Source organism: Aulonocara stuartgranti (genome assembly GCF_965226115.1).
Source record: "Aulonocara stuartgranti genome assembly, chromosome: 19".
In the NCBI taxonomy this organism is placed as follows: Eukaryota; Metazoa; Chordata; class Actinopteri; order Cichliformes; family Cichlidae; genus Aulonocara; species Aulonocara stuartgranti.
In genome coordinates this window covers 471,300-488,432 of record NC_138955.1, presented here as the reverse complement: position 1 = coordinate 488,432, position 17,133 = coordinate 471,300, and the positions used below count along the sequence as shown (strand labels likewise).

At 42.8% G+C, this 17,133-nt stretch overlaps 1 protein-coding gene across 2 annotated transcripts in view; it reads left to right on the top strand.

The window, feature by feature from the left end:
* The window catches only part of akt1 (v-akt murine thymoma viral oncogene homolog 1), a 31,790-nt gene extending 18,528 nt beyond the window's left edge, over window positions 1–13,262 (top strand). For both annotated transcript variants that reach the window (XM_082515125.1, XM_082515124.1), the window contains exons 3-14: window positions 2,931–3,059; window positions 4,636–4,747; window positions 5,052–5,178; window positions 5,719–5,850; window positions 5,991–6,056; window positions 6,487–6,555; window positions 6,697–6,822; window positions 8,202–8,330; window positions 11,320–11,534; window positions 11,668–11,755; window positions 11,956–12,058; window positions 13,064–13,262. In XM_082515125.1, the coding sequence (XP_082371251.1) occupies window positions 2,931–3,059; window positions 4,636–4,747; window positions 5,052–5,178; window positions 5,719–5,850; window positions 5,991–6,056; window positions 6,487–6,555; window positions 6,697–6,822; window positions 8,202–8,330; window positions 11,320–11,534; window positions 11,668–11,755; window positions 11,956–12,058; window positions 13,064–13,143 (1,376 nt within the window). In that variant the 3' untranslated portion in view covers window positions 13,144–13,262. The remainder of the gene's footprint in view (window positions 1–2,930; window positions 3,060–4,635; window positions 4,748–5,051; window positions 5,179–5,718; window positions 5,851–5,990; window positions 6,057–6,486; window positions 6,556–6,696; window positions 6,823–8,201; window positions 8,331–11,319; window positions 11,535–11,667; window positions 11,756–11,955; window positions 12,059–13,063) is intronic.
* Window positions 13,263–17,133: the final 3,871 nt, after the last annotated feature.

Genomic DNA, 17,133 nt, shown 5'->3' with positions numbered 1-17,133 from the left:
TGTGATAAATAACCCTACGGACGTGGAGTCCCAGGAGATCGGCGTGTATTTGGATGATTGATTGTTAAAGTTGATTGGTGTGGTTTGTATTTGGAAAAATCTTATCACTGCAGTTGTGTGTAAAGCGGTCACGAGGGAGCTGCAGCAAACTGTATTCTGCTTATTTCACTTGGGGCAGCACATCTAGTATAAGCGGATTTGTCGAAAAGCTGTGAGGGCGGCAGTCTGACGCCTGTCAAAGTTGAGCTAATTTCTAAATGAGCTTTATTTGGTGTGAAAACACTTACTCTGCAGCAAATGAGATGAAGAATCTCCCCTTGCACAATAAAGAAAAATGTAATAACATATTAAACATCTGCTCTGGATTGAAGACTAATGTCTTCTGTTGTGCCAAGTGACAGCTGTTTCCTTTTGTATGGTGATTGGTGCCACCACACCAGCAGTGAATCAGGTGTTTTTTGTTTGTTTTGTTTTTTTGTTTTTTTAAAGTTTTGATTCAGGTTTAACAAACCAAGAACTGTAACACAAACATCTGCATCATCGTACTGCAATTTCATTTTCCTGTACAGTCTATCCCAAATGGAGCTAATAAAACATGCTAGTCTATAACTTCCAACGAGCACTTTTTTTTTCATTCTTCTGATCCAAAAAATCTTAGACGGTTATCTGAAAGCGAAGCAAATACAGAATGCATTAAGATCCCGTCGGTATCAACATTTATAGCGCTTAATGAATAAAAATGATTTGAAACGTGCAAAGAAGCAATGGGAGAAACTCCCTTCAGCTGTGAAGAGTTCCACAACTTATTGTGATAGGAAAACAAATAATTTTTAAACTGCTTTGTCTGATTATCTTAGTGCAAACTGTTAAGTACATGTTATGTTAGGGAAATCCATTTATGTTTGTTGTGTGCAGAAGAGGAAAATATCAGCCAGTCTATTAGCTTTTTAAATTCCAATTCCATAAATGCCGAATATTGGTATCGACTGAGTTCTAGCTAAAACCTACATTTTCATTTTTCTTTTCTATTGATGGGCAGGTTGCAATTCCTGCACAGTGGCAGTAACAAATCTGATTATATAGAAGTCTAAAGAAAGTTACCGTTAGCTCACGCTCTCATCCTGATGACTTTAATGTCTCGATCGCTGCTCTAAAGTCCCATTAAATAAAAAGCATACAATGTCCCTCAGCAGCCAGAACTCCCAGCTCATGGCTTCTATAATCTGCATTATATTATTATCATAGTGGCTCCGTCCAGCTTTATGTATGCAGGCTATGAAGGGCATCCCGTGTCGTCGCTTTATGTGGGGAGGGGAAAAAATGTAGACGAGAAGCAGGAAGGGCAAGTTGATGATTTTGACAGATTACAAGTGACAAATCTTGAAAAATGACACTCAACCAGTTTTAATAATTCATGTGATTTCTTTAAATATTTTAGTACAATGTGCACTAAATAGAGTAGATATTACAAGCTGATGTTTGCTCTGCACTGTCTAATCTGCTATCAGTTTCATTACTCAGAAGTGTGTATGTGTGAATAACAGAAGCTCATAGGACAGATCTTTTACTTCTTACACACACACACGTGCGCACGCCGCGCTTCTGTGTTGGAGGAAATGGGGCAATTAAGGACAGCTTGGTATGGCACTGCATGGGGTTAATATGCGGCTCCGTAATTAAAAATAAATTACAGTTTTCCTGTATAAATATTCAAGTTCCACTCCGCTGTGTGCCACTGCCTTGTTATGGTATGTAAGCTATTTTTTTTATTTATTTATTCCCCCCCCCCATCTTCACCGTCTGCACAACATCTGGCGCAACATTTCCTGAAGCATCACCGGAATAAATGGAGTTTCGTCTGCCTAAGAGAGATTCATTTGTGTGATGCCAGTGTGTCTAAGTGAATGGGATGGACATGCTTGGCTTGAGTTTAAGGCTGTTGTCTAGAAAACCGAGGAGTGTGGAAAGTTTTGTATGAAAATCAAATTGAAGCGTTGGCATCCACCGTTACAGAGTTAAGAACTGTAGGAAATGTTAAGCTGGACTGCAGATTAAAATGTTTTAAAGTGAAGTTAAAAATTCTACTTGTTAAAGATGTATGCAAATACAGTTTTAAGTTGCTTAAATGAAAGGCAGTTTTTGCTGAAAGTGTAAGAAGCCTGAGGATATTTGCTTACGTGATTTACAGAATTTTAATTGTATGATTAAAATGATACTGGTGCTTTACCCGTACGTTAGATTTTTACCGTGCCTGCTGTGCTGTTGGAAGAATGACACGATCAACTAACTGTCACAATTCAGAGAGGGCAAGTGAATCCTGCACGCTCTCAAACAAGAATATTTCCAATGGGAAGAGTGTGTTTGAAGCTTACATTCCTCCATTGTGTGCTATAAGTGAGAAAAGGCCACTTGAAACCATGTCCCATTCCTCATTCTCCTCGTATTCGTTTGATTTCTTGTGTAAAAATGGCTACAGTGGAATTTGGGTGGGTGGGAAATCTAGTCTCCTTCCTGGTGAAATTAGTCGACTTAGATCCTCAAACTCGGGACAAGTTGGGACAAGGTTTTTTGTTTTGTTTGAATATCCTGTGACTATCTACATTGGAAATGACTGTTGAAAAAGAGGATGTACCACGTGGAGGGAAGGAGTCCTGACTCCTGCTTTAAAAACAGCACTTTTGAGTCTCGCTAAAAGAAGGCCCTAGTGCTTTCAGTGCTAATTTAATAATGCGTTATACCGCTGACAACTAATATGAAAAGAAATCACTAAAATGTTATGTTGCATTCACAATGTCAGTGTTTATTCCTCAGCTTTCGAGGCTGTAAAAGCAAGTAAGGTTTGAACAGACAACACCGGAGGGGGGGAAGAAAAAGGAGTTGGTCACATGCTGTTTAATTTTACCTCCTTTTCAATCTTTTTCTCTTATCAGGAGAATACATCAAGACCTGGAGGCCAAGGTATTTTCTCCTGAAGAGTGATGGTACGTTCATTGGCTACAAAGAGCGACCGCAAGATGTTGACCAGCTGGAAACCCCCTTAAATAACTTCTCTGTAGCACGTGAGTATCTGCTTCAGAGAAACCACCACATTTTTTCCCTTGTTTCTTGGCAGCTTGTTTTCACCCCTATTTTGTTTGCTGCTCTTCTTAACTTGCATGCATGATTTAAAAAAACAAAAAAAAGTTTTTTATACTTCTTCGCACTGAAAAGAAGTTAATAACAGTTTGACAGTGTATAAGGAAAAATGTGGAAGACCTTTTTGAACAAGTAACCCCTCCGTTTACTCATCTGGCAGCTTTCTAAATGACTTTGAATAGAAAGAGAAATTGCTGTGTTGTCATCTTAATAGAACGGCGGCGCGGTTTTCAGTAGGAGGACCGCTCCGAGCAAAGAGAGCTCCGCCACTGAACGTGCACGCAAGATGTTTTGACTCCTTACATTAATGCATCAGATGGCAGCTCTCTTCTCTCTGTGCAGTCCCCAAAACTTTGTTTGCATTGTGACAGATAATAACAAAAACAAAAAAATGCCCAGAGCAGCTCGACTCACTCGATCTTCACATCAGAGAAAGTTGCTGCGATAAGCTGTGCAGATGACTGAACACAGCAATTAGACGGCATACTGTTTGTTTAACAAAATGTTTCCTCTCCGACACTCTTGAGTTATCGTGGCCATTAGCCGCCTGATTTCAAGTATTTATCTGGGCTCCTCTCGGAGGTTCTGTCTCCATCAGCGCTGGCTTTGCTTTTGTCACCACTGTGACCCCACCGCAGAGGACACATGGTGTGTCGTTGCTGACGGGGCCGCTGCAGCTGGATTACATATTCACCCTGATGGAGCCATGTTGGATCTCAGTGGTGGTCCACTCAGAGTCCTCCATCCATCAGACGCAGGCCATTTTGTGTCACGTTCTGACATATTTGCTGACATGTTTCATTTGGGAACAGATGTTACTGCGAAGGAGCTGCAGATGGAAATCTCTGCTTTGTAAATTCAGTTATTAGACTGTTGTGAGTAATTGTTTTTGCAAACTGCTTACAAGACAATTATTTGCTCCAAAAGTGGGAAAATTTCAGCAGAAGCAATAAAAGAAGGGTGTGAAGATGTGCATGATATGAAATTCTTAAAGAACAAGACTGATTAAGCCGGGTGTGTGCCAGCGTGGCAAGTTAAACATTTCCTGGTTTGAAGTTCTGTTTCCTTTAGCTGATTCATTTTAGTGGAAATGTGATATCATCTCAGGTTCTGCTCTGAGAAAACAAGATGTGACCTTGGGTTTTGGGATTTCTCGATGATTCAGACCAATAATTTAACATGTGTTTTGTCAGATTCATCACAGTCTGAAAATGACTAGTAAAGAGTTGCTTTTTAGAACAACTGTTAGGGAATGAATTGGAATATGTGCCGGATTTAAAGCACTACTAATACAAAGCATTTTTATTTTTAAAGGGACTGACGATTTAAGCATCAGTTGTTTTCTCCCACCAAAGTGCACCTGTTCTTTTCCAAATTGGCCGAGATTGTCTGTTAGGACGGCGATAAAGATAAATGGCTATAACTGCGGGTCTGTCTCTCCCCTCTGCTCTCCTACACACTGGCCCTTCTCTTCGTCTCCATCTCCCCGGCTGTGGTCAGAGTGCCAGCTGATGAAGACGGAACGGCCCAAGCCCAACACATTCATCATCCGCTGCCTGCAGTGGACCACTGTCATCGAGCGTACCTTCCACGTGGAGACCCCCGAGGAGAGGCAAGTGAGACGCAGACCCCTCGCTGCTCACAGAGCACTTGAGCTCGAATCATCCGCATGCTAAGATTTGGCCCAGAATGCTACAAAGTAGTTTAAGAGCTTAGTTTTTCTAACATGCAGAAGCGTAAACCAACATACATATTTAATCATCATTATACACCTTCACCCTGTGCACTGGCTCTTGGCAGAGGTCACACTTGAAATTGCCTTCCTGTTGATAAGAAGACAATTACATGATTGGGCTGCTGGGGTTGCTTGGTGGCAAACGGACTGCTGTAATCTCTGCTGCTTGTGTCTACCTCAGGGAAGAATGGACCAAAGCCATCCAGGCAGTGGCTGAAGGCCTACAGAAACAAGAGGAGGAGATGATGGACTCCTCCCCAGACCCCATGGACATGGAGGTCTACCTGACCAAACCCAGACTCAAAGTGGTACTAGCTCATTTACACTCAATGTATCTTTGTTCGGTTATGTCCTCACAAATGTCTCTCACTCGTTCTTAACTAGTGAGATTGCTCCTCGCTGTTAGTACAGCTTTTTTTTTTTTTTGTCCCCTCCTCATTTGACAGTTACTCCTCCTTCACCCTCCCCAGCTTATTTGTACTTGCACAGCTTCTTTCCCAACATCAGTTGTGGGTGGCTTGGCACCAGATAGCATGCCCACTAGGTTTCACACATGCCCCCCTCCCCCCACATGTGTCATGACTTAAAGGTCCAATGTCACTGGATTAGATGTCCCCCGCACAACCATTTTCAACATTCTCTCCAGAGCTGGGGGTCAAAGGTTAACTGAGACACAACCACGTATATAGGTCAAACCATTAGAGGAGTGGAAATTGCTCTGTGGGTGAGATGGTGGCTTAAATGCTTCAGCGTTGTTGTCAGTGGGATTGCGTGTCCTGTTTAGAGTCTGAGTTCGTTAATGCTCCTGTTTGTAACCAGATGCTGTATTCTCCCCCATTGCCTTGCAGACTATGCACGACTTTGAATACCTCAAACTCCTGGGAAAAGGCACTTTTGGCAAAGTTATTCTGGTAAAGGAGAAGGCCACAGGACGCTACTATGCCATGAAGATCCTAAAGAAGGAGGTGATCGTAGCAAAAGTGAGTGGCTGCCAATGAGCAAGTGAAGGGGTGAAAATGCACTGGGAGTCTGGGGGAAACCAATGCCTGATACCTAAATAGTGATTGAGAGAGTTGCACAAATGCTGTCTTTTTTTTTTCTTCTTCTTTCTTGTCTCCAGGATGAAGTGGCGCACACACTCACAGAGAACAGAGTCCTCCAGAATTCAAAGCATCCGTTCTTGACAGTAAGGAGCTCCTCCATATACCCAAACCTTATTTTAACTCGCACAGATCCTCAGACCTCTTCAGTCTAACCCAGAAGCATCCATTCAGAAAAAAGAGGCAGTTTTTGTCAGGAATGTTTTGAAGTGCTGTGCTTACAAAGGCTAGAGTTGAGTGGGGTTTTTTTTTTTTTTAATCAGTTAACCCTTGCTTTGAGGTGGGTTGTAATGATAAGCTCGTACCAAATTTTAGATCTAAGTGGTGGGTGAAGGCAACACATCGTCTGTGCTGTGGTTTTCCTCCTCTTCTTTCGAAATGTTCGAAAATGTAGCTAAAGCCGCAACATGTATTGTGATATTTCATGTTACCATTAGCTGTTTAAATGCCAGCTTCCGCTTGACTTGGTTTGAAACATGAAGTTCTGCTTTGAGGTTTTTGTTTTTTGATCTGCAGGGACTGAAATACTCCTTCCAAACACATGACCGCCTGTGCTTTGTCATGGAGTATGCAAACGGTGGTGAGGTAAACTAGTTTAATCATCGCTAAATGTGCATCTGTAAATACTTTGGATGTTGAGTGTGTTCATTTCTCACTTCCTTCTTGACTGAAAAACACTCTTATTTGTCCTCTGCGTCCCTGTCAATCTCTCCCACATCCCCTCAGCTTTTCTTCCATCTTTCAAGAGACCGGGTGTTTTCAGAGGAGCGTGCGCGGTTCTACGGCGCAGAGATAGTGTCTGCTTTGGACTACCTGCATGCTGAAAGAAACGTGGTTTATCGGGATCTCAAGGTAGGCGGGGAAATGTGTCCTCACTTCCTATCATCCTAGTAGTCAGCCTCCCTTTCTCCACCCTCCTCCCCTTCACTTTCTTTCTCCCTCCCCGTGGCAGGATATAAATAGGATCTGTCTCCATCTAGAGCAGTGGCCAGGCCTTATTGATCTGCCTCCCCCAGATCAAACTCCAGACCTCACTGCAGCTGGATGGAAGTCCGGCCTGTACATTGCTGCAGCCAGACAGAAATAACTACCACGGCCCCTTTGAACAGATCACCACCAACCAGTCATTATAGTACACACAAAGTTCTCAGTGGGTGATATCACCGCTCTGTGTGTGAGATTGACGTCATTCTTTGTGTTAGCTGTTTTCTTTAATGGAGGGGGAAAAAGCCACACATCTTCTCAGAATGAAGAAGTTTGAGATTTCCAACTGCTTCTTGTTTTGCATTTGAGTTTAAAAGCTAAAGAGAAGTGTGCGAGGGAAGATGACATCGGAGATGGATGCTGCAAATTGATAAGGCATGTTTGAGTTTAAGAAGGCTTTGGGGAGGTTATCAGTTGCAGTGGGCTTCTGAAGCCCTAATACTTCCAGCTGATAAAACTATACCAGCCAGGTCAGCATAGCACTCCCTACCTCCCCCCCTCCCTTTCCTCCCTCTCTCCCTTGGGTTTATGAGCCAGGCTCCCAGCCTGCTAGGGTTCTCCTGAAAATGCCAGGGTAGCAGGATTGGAGGATGTGCTGACTCTGGCCGGGCGCTGCTGGCCACGTGTGAGCTACAGCTGCCAGGTGACTTTAACTGAGGGAGAGAGACAGCGAGGGGAGGGTGAGGACATGCTGATATTAAAAGGCCATGTAACCTCAAGTCATGACACTGCATAGTGCATGTTTTTCAGTCAGGTTTACCTGTGTATGTGTATCACCAGGTACCTTTCCATATTCACGCTTTTTATGAGCATTTTCACAATATTTATGTATCGAACTGAGAAAAGAACATTTAAAGTGTAGAGATCAATTTTTTTTTTTTTTGCTTTCCCTCACACGTGGTTGACCTGGAAAAACTTTCTTGTAAGCCATCAGTTACCATCACATGTCACCACAAAGCACAAATGACTAAGAAGTGGGGAGGAAGAAGGCCGTGAATGTTGCAATTGGTAATTTACTTCCACGTGAGATGCCTTATTTGGATGACACACAGTTACTTCCAGCCTAAGATGTTTAATGACTAAATAGTTTTCAGTTAATTAATTACAGACACCAGTTGATGTTTTATTTTTCCACAAATTCCTGTAAAAGACTTGTTTCTGATAGATAAATATATGTTTGATCATTTAATAATTTATATCAACATCACGTTTTTGGGATGTTTAACCAAAGAAGTAATTTTTCTCAGCTGGAAAATCTTATGCTGGACAAAGACGGACACATAAAGATCACAGATTTCGGCCTGTGTAAGGAGGGGATCAAGGATGGCGCCACTATGAAAACCTTCTGTGGGACTCCAGAGTACCTTGCACCTGAGGTAAAAACACAACAGTGGTTCAGCCTGCAGGTGACTTTAAGTGACCTTAGTGTGTGCAGAAAAGCCCACTTTCTGTAGTTCTCTATAGTTCAGTGACAAATTAAAGGAAGCTGAAGCAATAATTTGGTGTCAGGCCACTTTAGAGCTGCAAACAGCTTTGAAATCTGGTGTGTGTTGGATGGTGGTGAACACATCGTCTAATGGTGTTCACTTGGGTTGACATTTGGTGACTAATTTACTCGTCCAGCTGTTCTTTCACTAACTGAAAGAACAGGAAGGAATCTGCATTTCTTGGTTTTCTTTGGTCTTTTATTCAAGTTTCTGTTTTAATTTTAAATATGTGTGTATATTGGTGATATTTTTCAGATGTGCTGAGCCAAGAGCTCTCTACCTTGCTTTAAAGTAAATAAAAACAAAATGATTGTATTTGATTGAACTGAATAAGATGAGCTGGAGCCCAGGATTGAATGCTAGTCGTGGTGCATGTGACATTTGTAGAGAAAGGAATGGTGTGTGGTGTTGAACATTAGTAGAAGAAAAGGGCTGTTATCCTGAAATGCCTTTCTAATCTCCAGTTAAGGTTGTGTTAATGAGTATGCCGTGTGCTCAGGGTAGGGCAGCCTGCTCTCATGTTATATGGCAAGGGGTGTGGCTACCCTTGTTGCGTGCAGGTATGACAAGTGTTGGAGTGGGTTGTGTAACACGAGAATTCATTGTGAATGTTTGTGGTGGTTGGGTGGGTTGGTGTCACTAAGTACATGTGTCCCTTGCATGAGCATGAGCCCCTTGCCTGCTGCCATTAAGGGGAAGAGGGGAAAAAAAGTTTTCCAGGAGAAGGCGTCCATGTTGACACAGTTGCTGTATCGTTGTTTTTAGTCTGCATTTGGAATTTTCTGGTTGGGGGAGGAGGAAGGGTAAGTGGCTGGCAGCGTTTCAGGAAACGTGAGCTTCCGCACTCTGAAAAGAGAAGAAAGACAGACAGACAGACCACATTGGCTACAGCTGTTGTGTGGCACCAAGGGAGCCACAGCCCCCGATGCTGCCTGGGGTGCCTCACCTGACCTGGGCTGACTCAGAGCTGGTGTGAGGACACTATTACAGAGTGCTTCAGGGCGCCTCTCGGGAACGTGTACCTGTGCTGCTTGTCGAATCAGATGGAACTCCCATCTAATCATCAGCACCAGGTAAAAGTCTGAGCTTTAAGTGCGTTTTCCATACATTACTTCTGCCCGTTCCAAGCTCAACCTAACCCACTTCGCTCCACCACTGAGTTGCATAGCCCATGACAGCTCCAACCTCGGCAACCAAGAGCAGAGAGACATCAGGGGGCGTTGCCATGGCGACGGGGTCGCTGGCAAGCGTCTCTGCGGAGTGCGGGCCAGGCAGTGTTACAGGTTGTTCTGCAGTAAACAATGACCTTGTTGTGTGTGCTGCACAGGAATGCTGTAACGTCTGGGAATATTCCACCCAGAGCAGGGGGTGGGGGTGGAGGACAGACCCGATCTGCAAAAGCCTGATCGGTTTCTCTCTTCAGTGAGGAGTAGGAAAGTCTCATTCAGTCACTTTTTATTAAGTAATAGAAAACTATTATTGGATTTGGCTTTTAGGGAACTGCTACAAAGAAAAATGTAAACAGATTTAATCTAGCCACTGACACTGATCTGGAGTCACCACTTTAAAAAATTAATGGCTTTGAGCAGAAAAAGTGCAGTATACAGAGCAGAGCTCCAAAGCAGCAGCAGTGTGCGCTTTTTATCCTCTCTCTCCTCACTATCTCTGCTCCTTTGGGGAAGTGTAACAGTATTAGTTTGGGGCTGGGGTGCAGGCAGGCAAACAGTCCTGGTTACGTATATGAGGGATGAGCTTGGCTCCTGCGCTCCTGGCAGCTTCACAGCTGTGGTGCTCTTCTACATATATGGGGCAGCTGCAGGCCCAGCTGTCGCACGGTGTGAATCACACGACAGCAGCGCTGGAAATAGAGACGGCCCAGTAATCCTAGCCCCGCACCGGCTTCACGTTACTGCCCCTGTCCTCATAGCCGTCCTCTTCGATGATCGCCGCTCACCGCAGCACCCGGCTGTTTGCCCACAGACACGTGCACTCGGCTTGCGCGTGCACATACAAAGTAGTTTTGTTCCTTTTACGGACACATGCGTCCATCTGTTTTCCAGGACCCTCTGTGTCCAACACGGTTGCGTCCATATCCAATTCTATTAATCCACTCATCTTTTTACTTAAGATTCTATTCTTGGGTGGGAATTACCTAGCATCACACTGCTGAAGGTTTAAGAGAACAGACTGTTCTCCTTGTCTCGATTTCACCTTCAACATCCGCCTGGTGAGGTAGAATCCAGTACATGTCCCCGGAGACCTTGGAACAACTCCGCTCAGCAGCACATTAGTCATGCAACAGGTTTTGCTGTTCACTAAGCACAACACTGGAGGAGTTTGTCTCATTAAGAACTGTCAAGAAAGTCACTTTATGGAAAGACTAATACTAAATATTTCTCTTTCTGAGACTCTGGCTGCGTTCATTGAAGTGGTTTGTTTGTAAGACCCTTGTCTGTTTGGTGCCACACATAAGCGACCCACACCTCTGCTGCTTGCTGATCTGTATGTGTGGAAGGCCCTGTGGTGATTAAATATGCAGGGCTCTGGGGGAAACTCTATCCTTGCTCCTAATGTGAGATGTGAGTCAGTGTTGGCTGGGGCTGCCTCAGAAGCCCAGACCAGGGGGAAAAGCAGGTGATTTTTGTTGGGTGGGAGTGAGTTGGTGTACGGGGGCAGCCCAGTTACTTACAGTAATTGTATTTGGTTTACAAAGCTGCAGTTCTCACAGCCTTTGATGCCTAACCCAGTTATGGTTGATTAGTTGTGTAAGGACTACTTCTAAGATAATAGCACATCATAAATCTGCGACAGGAAGTTAAAATGACTCGAACATCCGAAAAATGAAATAAAATCTTGCTCCCCTTTCTCCCCAACACAGGTGTTGGAAGACAATGACTATGGCCGTGCTGTGGACTGGTGGGGTCTGGGTGTGGTGATGTACGAGATGATGTGTGGCAGACTGCCTTTCTACAACCAAGACCACGAGAAGCTATTTGAGCAAATCCTCATGGAAGACATCCGCTTCCCCCGGACCCTCGGCCTCGAAGCACGCTCCCTGCTCTCTGGTCTTCTGAAGAAAGACCCAAAGCAAAGGTGACAACCTTTCTATTTAGAGTTTGTGCAAGGAAATATGCGTTCCTACTATGATATAAAATGGTTGGAATTATCTACATAATTAATGTTGTCATCATGCGTCTGGGTTTGATCTGTTTGTACTTGTTTGCAGGTTAGGTGGAGGACCTGATGACGCCAAGGAAATCATGCAGCACAAGTTCTTTGCCAGCATTGAATGGCAAGATGTTTATGAGAAGAAGGTGTGTTTCTGTAAAGCTTCCTCTGACTGTCGTCTCTGTAAGAACACCAAACTTGGTCAGCTATTGCTATCTCGAAAGTCAATAAAGTGACGCCACCCATTTAGGCATGACATGGATTGTCATCAGACTGGCAAATGGTACCAAACTGATTGAAGGCTCTAATGTACTGATTCTTTTGTGTGTCTTCTCCTCCACAACAGCTGGTCCCACCATTTAAGCCCCAAGTTACATCGGAGACGGACACGAGATATTTCGATGAGGAGTTCACAGCACAAACCATCACGATTACGCCACCGGGACAAGGTAGCGTTAAACACGCACACTCTGGGCACCCATACAGAGTTTTCTACTGTGAAATATGATTAAATCAAATCTGTTCATTTACTGTGCAATTGTGTGACCTTGCATTTGAGCCTGACCACCTCGTTTGACTTTGGTACCAATTATGACTTTTAAATTGATAAAGATGAAAGCAGATATCTGGTTCCTTCACCTGTTTAAAAAGGTTATACTTGTATTTTTTTGAAGAGTTGGAAGTCATTCACCCACAGAGGTTTTTCCCTAGAGTCTTGTACTCTATCCATGTGCTAATGCTTCATTTAGTGGAGGAGGGCTCATAAATGTGAGTGCAGAAACCTTCCTGCAGGCATAACTAGCTCCCTTGAGAGCAGCCTGCCCTCTCCTGGAGAGTCGGGGCCATTAAAACACAGCGTTGTGCCTCATGAAATTCTCAGATGCACTTCTGACAGCTAGTATATTGATGGCAATGGAGTGATTATGGGTTCCTAGCTATGATACTGGAAAAATGAAATGCATACATTTTATTTATTGAAACATAAACAAGAAATGAAGGTGAGAAATGTGCATATACCATATAGTGCCATAGGACAAAAGGTGTGGTATACTCTGGATAGGTTGACTCGCTGTCAGTTTTATTCATACCTATGGACCCTAGAATTATTCAACCCATGCGTGTTTTTGCACGAGAGGGCCCATGCAAACTCCACACAGAGAGGGCCCAGCCTGTTGGTGGATTTAAATCCAGGACCTTCTCGCTGTGAGACAACAGCTAACCACTGGTCCATTCTGCTGTCCTTACTAAAAAATGACGTTTGAATATCTGTAGAAAATGTTTTTCAGAGCTGGTATAATTTACACGCCTCCATTACCCTGACATGGACAGGCAGTTATTTAAAAAAAATGGATGTATTGTATTGTTAGATATTGAAAGTACTAGTTGGTAAGCTTTCATATATATATATTTTCTCCTGAAAAAAAGTGACCATTTATTTCTCCCTTCATTCACAGATGACAGCATGGAGTCCTTTGACAGTGAACGGAGACCCCACTTTCCCCAATTCTCCTACTCTGCCAGTGGGACGGCCTAAACGACTTTCAACCATTCCTCCGGTCCGACCATCTCGCTTCTCCCCACCTGACTGCACTCTCAGAAGACCGGGGGCCCAAACCCTCGTCCTCCCAACAATCGTCTGCAGAAGCTGTCTTTGGATGCAACAGTCGCCATCTCCAAATTACTTTTTCCAGGAAGAAGGAAATCCGAGACGACATACCTGTGTGGCCTTTGAAGACTGACCACGGAGATAACACTACTGTTCATTTCCTGGTTGTTTATTACTATACTGAGCAGGAAACCATACACCGTAATGAATGGGGAGATGTAGCTATGCACAACTTGCGCTACTGCTGTAAATCAGATTTTTTTTTTTTTTTTTTAAACACAATTTGATGTCACCATAACCATGTCAGTTAGAAAATGGGCATACTGTGGACCAAATACATCATGTGGGAAGAGAGTATTGTTTGAGTGGGTGATCAATCCATGTTTTAGTCCATTCAGACTTTTTTTTGCTTCATAAGTGAATGTACCATATTAAATAAAGTTAATATCCTTGCATACTTGTGTGTAACACATGGCTAATTCTCCTAAGACTGAAATGCCATCATGTGGAAAAGATCTTTAACACTTTCCTACTGCTGAAAAACCAACTCTTGTCAGTGTGTTGTACTGTCACGCCACATCATGGTAAGTCTGGTGAACGGATTGTGAAAAGCAGTCTGATGCGAGGAAAGGCAAATGTGCAAAGAATGCAGCGCGATTAATCATTAAGGCACAAACTGGCCTGCAGTGAATCCTTTTTTTTTCTTCTTATTTTGGTAGCTGTTTGCACACCAGAGTCATTGAGGAGACCCCCGGTTACCTGTTCAGGGTAATAAATAGCCTCTGCAGCCTCCTCCTGAAGTAAGTGCTTATAGTTCCTGATGCCTTTTTATCTCCACGCTGTGCCACAAACATCACCTGGTTTCCCTCTGGTGAGGGTCGCTTGGCTTCGACCCTCCTCAGAGTCTCTGATCCTCTCCTCTGGGTTTTTCCTTCATGTACAGTACACTACTGGGTGTTTTCCCCACCCAGTGCATTCGCTGCAGCCTCAGTGAGGTCACTTTAACATAATACACGTCTTTTAGGAATACTTTGCAAACAAACAGGGCTTCAGGGGATCCGTCATCTTTGATTCGCCCCTTTCGGGGTCTTATATCCCTTCACAAGCTTCTGAGTTATTTATGAGACCAGCATTGATTATAATAAGTTGTACTGTGCCAATGACATGCACTTTTTCTGCCCCCAAATGATTACGTTTGGACTCTTACTTGTACTTTAAGGTCGGAAAAGAATAAATTTGCTTCTTTTTATAATATGGATTCAAATGTTTGTGAATGCAAATAAAACCAGATTTGCTTGTCTGGTTTTTGTTTTTCTTCCTTTTTAAAGAAGGCTCAGGCTTCTTTTAAAAGCATGCTCAGTTTCCGAAAGCACCTCAGTATATTTAAGATGACAGATAATCTTTTTTTTTTTTTTTTCCTTCAAAGTGCATAATACATTATTGAATGTAATGGTTTTTATGTTTTCTCTTCAATCGTTTGCAGACCTTTTGTTCGGTTTTTGAATCTTACTTTTTCCTATGCACGCGCCCTTTGCTGTCACCTTCTGAAAATAGGGAAATTCATTTTGTACTTTTGTTTTTAATTTCAATTTCTTTTTCTTTTTCTTTTTTTGTACCTGCCCTCCTGTATTCCTGAGACTGAGGACACCAGCTTTAGTAAACAATAATATAAACTTTGTACACTGTTTTTACTTGTCTCTTTCAAATTGATGAAATAAAAGGTCTTAACAATAGCTTTGTGGACTTTTATTTTGAAAGGGATTTCAGGCAAAGACAGTTAAAAAGCTCAGAACCCAGCGAGATGACTATACAGTATTATTAGACCAGATAAATAGTACTGTGTTGCGTTGGCAATATTTATTTTTGTTGCTTAGTGGAAAAAATAAAGTTGGACACCTTCCCAACTCTAATACTTGTTTGGGGTTCAGATTTTTCTTATTTCAAGCAGATCTTGGTTGCAGTTACTGTGGTTTTTTTCTTCTTCTTCAAAAAATTAACTAGCAAATTCTGAAAGTCCATATAAATGATAACTTTCCTGTATCATTAACACCAAGTGTATCATGTTTTATACATGGGTTTTTGAGATGTTTGCATTATTTTTTTTTCTCTTGAAAAATCTGAATAAATCCCACAATATATTTTTAAAATGATAAATTGCACAAATACCAAATGTCGCAAAAATGGTAAAAAGAATATCAAAATCAATTTCTCTTTTTTACGTGCTCAATAAACACAGTTTTGAAAGATTTGAATTTTCTGGGATTATTATTTCATGGTTCAGGTTTTACAGGGTTAAACTATAGTTTGACTCTTTAAAGTCATAATCCGACTTATCTGCAAACGTCTTGAGCCACCCTTTGTTTACATTTCTCCTTTCAAAGAGCCACACTGTCTTAATTTTTAAAGCAGTCCTGAGCAATAATTCTCTGGACTTTCTGAAAGTCTTTCAAAGTTTTTCTGGCTGCCTTTTTGCTCATTTTCAATTCAGTTTAGTTATTTAACACTCACCTATGAATCATTCAAGCTTAAAAAAAGCAAAAAATAAAAAGATGGACCAGTGCTCTGTTTAGACATAACAGGCAATTTATCAAAGACCCAAGATAGCACAGTTTGACAGGCATAAAATTGTATTTGTGTACCAAGAAGGTAATTTCCAAAGAGAACTTGGCATATTTGGGCATGGTGTGCAGTGTGTTCTTAAAATACAGCGGCTTGCAAAAGTATTGGACCCCCTTGAACTTTTCCACATTTTGTCACATTACAGCCACAAACATGAATCAGTTTTATTGGAATTCCAGGTGAAAGCTCAGTCAGATTAGATGGGCAGCGTTTGTGAACAGCAGTTTTCAGATCTTGCCACAGATACTCGATTGGATTTAGATCTGGACTTTGACTGGGCCGTTCTAACACATGGATATGTTTTGTTTTAAACCGTCCCATTGTTGCCCTGGCTTTGTTTAGGGTCGTTGTCCTGCTGGAAGCTGAAGCTCCGCCCCAGTCCCAAGTCTTTTGCAGACTCCAAGAGGTTTTCTTCCAAGACTGCCCTGTATTTGGCTCCATCCATCTTCCCATCAACTCTGACCAGCTTCCCTGTCCCTGCTGAAGAGAAGCCCCCCCAGAGCATGATGCTGCCACCACCATATCTGACAGTGGGGATGGTTCAGAGTGATGTGCAGTGTTAGTTTTCACACATAGTGTTTTGCATTTTGGTCTCATCTGACCAGAGCAGCTTCTTCCACATGTTTGCTGTGTCCCCACATGGCTTGTGGCAAACTGCAAACAGGACTTCTTATGGTTTTCTGTTAACAATGGCTTTCTTCTTGCCACTCTTCCATAAAGGCCAACTTTGTGCAGTGCACGACTAATAGTTGTCCTGTGGACAGATTCCCCCACCTGAGCTGTAGATCTCTGCAGCTCGTCCAGAGTCACCATGGGCCTCTTGGCTGCATTTCTGATCAGCGCTCTCCTTGTTCGGCCTGTGAGTTTAGGTGGACGGCCTTGTCTTGGTAGGTTTACAGTTGTGCTGTACTCCTTCCATTTCTGAATGATGGCTTGAACAGTGCTCCGTGGGATGTTCAAGGCTTGGGAAACCTTTTTGTAGCCTAAGCCTGCTTTAAATGTCTCAGTAACTTTATCCCTGACCTGTCTGGTGTCTAAATCCAATCGAGAATCTGTGGCAAGATCTGAAAACTGCTGTTCACAAACGCTGCCCATCTAATCTGACTGAGCTGGAGCTGTTTTGCAAAGAAGAATGTGCAAAGATTTCAGGCTGTAGATGTGCAAAGCTGGTAGAGACAGACCCTAAAAGACTGGCAGCTGGAACTGCAGCTAAAGCTGGTTCTACAAAGCATTGACTCAGGGGGCTGAATAAATACGCACACCCCACTTTGCAGTTATTTATTTGTATAAAATGTTTGG